A 6676-nucleotide genomic window follows, 5' to 3' on the forward strand; every position below is an offset into this window, starting at 1 on the left:
AACTTTTTAGATTCAAAGTGACAACTCTTAAAGGTAATTTTATTGGGTGAGGTGATAAGTAATGCTTATTAATAATTTTATATATCTGTTTATTTCTTTAGCACAATCGTAGAACCTCAAAACAATGTTCGATTCAAAATGGAAGACCATGATGCTGCTGATGCCGATTGTGGTGTTGCCTTTGGGATTCCTTATTGCAGTCAACAGAAATCTGGAAATCTCATCCTTCTATCCAAAAGAAGCCAAGTTAATTCATGGAAATAGCATTTTGTTTGTAGAAACCACTGAAAGAATGGAGCCACCATCACTGGTCATCTGTGCATTAGAGTCAGCAGCTCGTGTATATCCCAATAGGCCAGTGGTCTTTTTCATGAAAGGACTAAGTCAAAATTGGTTACTTAATTACACAGCACACCAATATTTTCCAACCCTTTCAACTTTCCAGAACATACATTTTTATCCATTAAGCATGGCAGAATTATTTAAGGATACGCCGCTTGAATCTTGGTATGAAAAAGTAAGTATAGTGTCGTTGTAATAGTAACATAATTATATCACACAACTATATAATCTTTTTGAAAGTCTTAATACTTAAAAGCTATGTCCACTATTGCAAAGCATTTTTCTTTTAGTAGGTCCATTGCATCTAGTCTTGATTAAAAAAGGTCAGCTTATTTTGTCCTTCACTCTTATGTTGATCTGTGCATCTCCATGGTAACAGACTCCAAACAAGCAGATCTTGTAGTCATACTTTCTTCAATCTGTCTCCTACTTCATGCTAATTAACAAATGTATGTGAGCAAGATGTTGAGGACAGATGCAAGGGGGTATAACTGCAGGATCTGACTGCACAAAGTTTGCTTGTAGTCTGATGCCATGACACAACTCGATAATCTGTAATGAAGACTATTTCAAGGCTTCACTTTTCATTCCAGATATGTTGGGACAATAAAAACAAATATGGTTGGGGAGGGCAACCTAGTTTTAACTGTTTGGGTGTGTTCACACGCTGTGTTTTCAGGGCGTAAACGCCTCGAAATACTCCAGAAAAAACTGTAGCTGAACATATAAACAGTGGCGTAACTACCGCGGTAGCAGCCGTAGCGGTTGCTACAGGGCCCGCGGCTTGAGGGGGGCCCGTGCCGCCAGCCGACACGCCCCCCCCATATGCACAGTGGCGCCGCTAGCAGCCGTTATGGCTGCTACAGTGGTAGCGCCACTACTATGGGGCCCGCGCCTCCGAGCCTCCAAGTATTGGCCGGGTGACACAGGCCCTTTCATGCCTGTAGGCATCGCTAGCACCGGAGGGGGCCCCTGTGCTAGCGACAGCAAAAACATGCATTAGTGCTGAATGGCCGGGCATGTGCCATGCACGACCATTCAGTGCCTTGCAATGACACTGATTGACTTCCCTGCTTGAAAGGCGCTGATTTACGGGGCGTCACTCTGCCCCGCCAATCAGCGTCATTGGACGATGCTCGTTCAGCTCCAGCATTGCCAGCGAGCAGCGTGGGAACGGGATCATGTGAGTATGTAAAGATTTTGGTTTTTTTCTCATAAAACGGTGAGTGGCATTATCTATAGTGGGGGCTCTATCTACAGGGGGTCGTCTATATGTGGGCCACTATATACAGGGGGGTCTATATGTGGGGCACTATATACAAGGGGAGCTATATGTGAGACACTATACAGGGGTGGGCTAAATTTAGAGCACTATCTATAGGGGAGCTTTTTTTAGGGCACTTTCTATAGGGGTGGGCTATATGTGGGACACTATAAACAGGGGTGGGTTACCTGTGGGGCACTGGCAACAGGGTGGCTATATGTAGGCCACTGTCTACTGGGGTGGGCTATATGTGGGACACTATATACAGGGGGAGCTATATGTGAGACACTATCTGCAAAGGTGGGCTATATGTGGAGCACTATCTATAGGGGAAGCTATATGTAGGGCAGCACGGTGGCTCAGTGGTTCGCACTATTGCCTTGCAGCTCTGGAGTCCAAATGTGGCCGCTATCTGCAGAGGGTTGTATGTGGGATACTATCTACAGGGGCTTCTATGTAGGTAACTATCTACAGGGGCCTATGGGGGCACTATCTACATGAGTCACGGTGTGTGTGTGACAGTGTATGGTACTATTTATAATCAGGGACACAGTGTATGGCGCTATTATATTTAGAGGTGTTGAGAATTTTAACTTTGTTTATAGGTGCAGAAATGTTTTAAAAGTGAGAAGCTGAAGACATCTGAGCGGAAAACTGCAGAAATGGGTAATGGCCGGTAGAAATCCATCATAGATGTCTGGACCGGAGGGAGAAGAAAAAGAACTAGAATCTGAGACGTCACCGGTGTGTCACTTAATGTAAATGTTTATTCTGCCTCTAATCAGTAATGTAGTCACTGTGTGATATGCAGCGAGCGGATGGTGGTATGAAACAGCATCTCCCAGCATAGCCTCACCATTGTTCGGGCCATGCTGGAGGCTGTAGTTTTATGGCGTACAAACCAATACGGCAGGGGTTGCACTAGATTGAGCTGTATTTGTTCTTGTGTTGTGTATATATGTACTGATCGAGGTTCCGATGCTGTATGTAAGTACTGAGATTGGTTTTGGTGCTGTGTATATATGTACGGAGTTTTGTTCTGGCGCTGTATTTATGTACGGAGGTTGGTTCTGGTGCTGTGTATAGATATGTAATGAGCTTTGTTCTAGTGCTGTATTTATGTACTGAGCTTGGTTCTGGGGCTGTATATATGTACTGATCTTGGTTCTGGTACTGTATATCTGTCAGAGCTTGGTTCTGGATCTGTAGTTATATAGGATATATCTATAAGAACAAAATTGCAGGGCAGATGGAATTGTTCTCAATTCATTGTATATTTAATGGGAATCTGTCCGGTAGTTTTAACCCCTTGAATGGCCACCATGCGGTAATACTTGACCTGACAATATTTCCAAACATTCCCTTGTATGTTTTTTTTCAGATGCAGCAAAATCCTAAAAATCCACTTTTAAAACGGCACACACTATATGCTAATTACTCATTAGAGGGTCATGGAGCGGTGCCGCTATCCTGAAGAGTCAGATAGTCCTGTCTCCAAACCCACCTTTCCATGTTTGAGTGACATCTCCCTGGCTGATACAACTTTCCCTGATGCACCATTGCCTTGTGGCACTATACACATGGGGGAACTGTATGGCACTATTTACAAGGGGGAGGGCTGTGGCTCTATCTACAGGGGGCTGAGTGTGGCGCAATTTACAGGGATCTGTGTGTGGCACTCTACTTAGGGGGGTGGCTGTGTGGCACTATATACAAGAGAGGGGGGCTGTGGCACTATATACATTGGGGGCTTTATGGCAACATCTACAGGGCGGCTCTATTGCACTATCTACAAGGGGGAGGTGGGGGCACTATCTACAAATTGGGAGTGACACTGTCTATAGGCGGGGCTATATAACATTGTCTACAGGGGGGCTGTATGGCACATTATACATGGGGCACTATTTATAAGGGGGGCTGCTTGTGGCACCCGGGGGGGCCCGGTCAAGAGTTTGCTATGGGGCCCAGTCTTTCCTAGTTATGCCCCTGCATATAAACAAACATCTGCCAATTGAATCCAATGGGAAAAATGGCGTTTCATTCAGACGGGGCATTTTTTTATGCTGCTTTTTTAAAATAACAGTGCGTGAAATAAACTCCCTGTAAAAAGAAGCAGGTCACTTCTTGAGCTGTTTTTCATTGTCAATGGAACAATGGCTCCAAATAACTCCTCAAAAAAACTTATTCGGCTACAAAAACAACTGAAAATCAGAGGCTGTTTTCCCTTGAACAGCTCTAATTTTTAGCCGTTTGTAATTTTCCGTATGAACGTCCCCTTTGATTTAAATCTGTTTTAAAGTCCACTTTTAAATAACCTCTGCTTTTTAGTCTGGAAACCAGTTTGACTTTACTCACTGCAAAGTAGAAATATATGTTGCTAGCCAGGGTTAAGATCACAAACCATTCTACTGTGCAAGTGCACGGTTGTCTCAACTAAAGCCTGTGGAAAGTGACACAATCTGCGGAGTAAGTTTCTGTAGCTCCCATAGACTTGCACATGGCAAAGCATCATCTCGCAGCGGATTCCATTAGACATGTATGATAATTATTGGATATGCTGTAAAGGTCAGTCATCATAATACCTCGTTTAAGAACTGCCTTCCAGTAAAATAACTGCATTAGAGCAATACATAAAGATAATACACAAAATAACATGATATCGAATAGCAGCTGTAAACCTGCTCTAGAGCTGCAATCACATTTCTGATTGCACTTGAGACCAGATCTTCCGGTGTCTTAAATATATGTACAAAGCTTGCCCTGACTATTTGTGTTCTGTGTTGTCTCTACATTAGACCATGTAGAGTAACTTGATGTAGGATAACCTAGCTCTCCTAGAATGCAATGAATTAGAACACTGGGGCAGATTTACTAGTGTCTGTGTCTAGTAAGTGTCAAAATAATAGCACAAAATTCTGTCAAATCAAAAGGGGTATAAAAATTGTCTAACAGACCATGAAAGATGCACCAAAATGATCATGCAGCATGCACTACTGTTATACATTTTGCACAATTTGTGACTGATCTAAGTTTACGCTGTCTAAAGCCTAATTCACATGAACGTATTATACGTCCGTGTGACGGCAGTTAAAGCAACGGCTGTCACACGGACCTATGTAATTCAATGGGGCCGTCCACACGGCCGTTGTTTCAACGGACCGTGTGAAGGGGCCGTGAGAAAATAGATTTTTTCACACCTCCCTCTATAGACTCTAGTCTATGGCGGATGCGTGATAACGAGTCCCGCAGAGCACTGATGCAGCTCGGACTACAGTTTTTCACGTCCGAGATGCGCACCGCTCGTGTGATTTCAGCCTAACTGATAGACCGCCTTAGTAAATGTAGTCCATTGTATTGCTGGGAATTGGCTAAGACTTTAGGTATGTTTCTATAAGCAAACAGAGTAGTAAGTAGACTGTATCTGTGAAATATACTTAGACAGTGGGCAGTTTATTCTGAGAACCTAATACTTTCCTAAACAGACTTTTGCTTAACCCCATACACTGTCTGACATCGTACTTGAGATTTAGAGGCTTAGATCTGACTGTCCCTGATTCAGATTCTAACACACTTTTACATGCAAACATATATAAAGAAGTCACAATAACCCTCAACTGAGCTCCAGCATTCAACAGCCAGTTAAAAACCCATACAGTATTGTATTTAATCCTTCTTTTTTTCTGATTTTATTTAAAAAAAAATAAATAATATATATATATATATATATATATATATATATATATATATATATATATTTACAGCTGCTCTGGAAAGTTTCATTAGTGGCACATTTTTTTTTTCTTATCCTCAAATTAGCACTTTACCTAGAATCATCCATGTGAGATCACAACACTTTTCTATTATGTCTTAAACAAAAATCTGGTAGTTACTGACTGTTTTTGCCCTTGTGCCCCCCCCCCCCCATGTTCTAAGGTCAGCAATATATCTGTGTGATAAACACTTTGCATTAAACTGGCCTCTAAGTATACTATAGGTTTTTCATATACATTTTGCATCCCCATAAGCAGTGTTGAAGATACTCATGTGCTGCTTGTTAACAATTTGAATCCTTTTTTTTTTTTTCTTCCAGGTTTACCCAAGTCTAGAAATATACTGGACCCATGTTAGCTCAGATGCCTGCAGGTTTGCCATGATGTGGAAATATGGTGGAGTTTACCTAGATGCTGATGTTATTTCAATTCGACCTATTCCTGAGACTAATTTTGTAGCCGCTGAGTCCCAAAAACTTACTAGCAGTAGTGTTTTTGGGCTTTCTTCTCATCACAGATTTTCCTGGCAGTGTATGAAAAACTTTGTAGAGCATTACAAAGGAGATGTATGGGGACACCAAGGGCCAGGAGTTTTTACAAGAGTTGTTAAAAAATGGTGTGGAATAACAGAATTTATGTCTTCAGAGGACATGATGTGTTCAAATATTACCTATTATCACCACAAGCGGTTTTACCCCATATCATTTGATTCCTGGAAACAGTTCTTTCAGGTTTGGGAAACGCTGCCAGATTTTAATGAGTGTTATGCTGTGCACCTCTGGAATTTCATGAATAAGAATGGAAATGTTATGGTACCAGGAAGCAACACACTGGTGGAACATCTCTATAAAGAGTATTGCCCAACCACCTACACCGCACTCTTGAAAGAGAATAGTGTTTAAATATAACATTTTGATGGTGAACTGGAAAAAAATCTACTGCCAGTTATTTATTTACACAATTTAAATATTTTTAGAAAATGTTTAGTGTATGATTTCTAAAATGGTAACTAAACTTTCCAAATACTTCTGAGGTGTCCTAGTGACAAGTCAGAGGTTTTGATCGGTGGGGCTCAGAGCACTGAGCCCCCCACCGATTGCTAAAATGAAGTTGCAGAAACGCTCGAGTAAGCTGAGCTTCTTTGTTTCTGATCAGCTTTTCTCGGAAAGAAGAGCAGTTGGTGTACTGGCCCATAAAAATTCTAGCGTGAAGTGGGGGACTCACTGCTCGAACCCCCACCAATCAACTTCTGACATGTCACTTTGACATGTCAGAGGCTTTTTAAAAAGTTTAGTTACCC

General features: G+C 41.9%; 1 protein-coding gene across 1 annotated transcript; it reads left to right on the top strand.

The window, feature by feature from the left end:
• The first annotated feature begins 247 nt into the window (after nucleotides 1-247).
• LOC142760418 (alpha-1,4-N-acetylglucosaminyltransferase-like) lies at nucleotides 248-6278 on the top strand. The gene is made up of 2 exons (XM_075863605.1): nucleotides 248-517; nucleotides 5697-6278. Exons 1-2 carry the CDS (start codon nucleotides 293-295, stop codon nucleotides 6276-6278), a joined length of 807 nt encoding a protein of 268 aa, XP_075719720.1. The 5' UTR covers nucleotides 248-292.
• The last annotated feature ends 398 nt before the right edge of the window (nucleotides 6279-6676 follow it).

The sequence above is a fragment of the Rhinoderma darwinii genome, chromosome 4 (assembly GCF_050947455.1).
Source record: "Rhinoderma darwinii isolate aRhiDar2 chromosome 4, aRhiDar2.hap1, whole genome shotgun sequence".
NCBI lineage: Eukaryota > Metazoa > Chordata > Amphibia > Anura > Rhinodermatidae > Rhinoderma > Rhinoderma darwinii.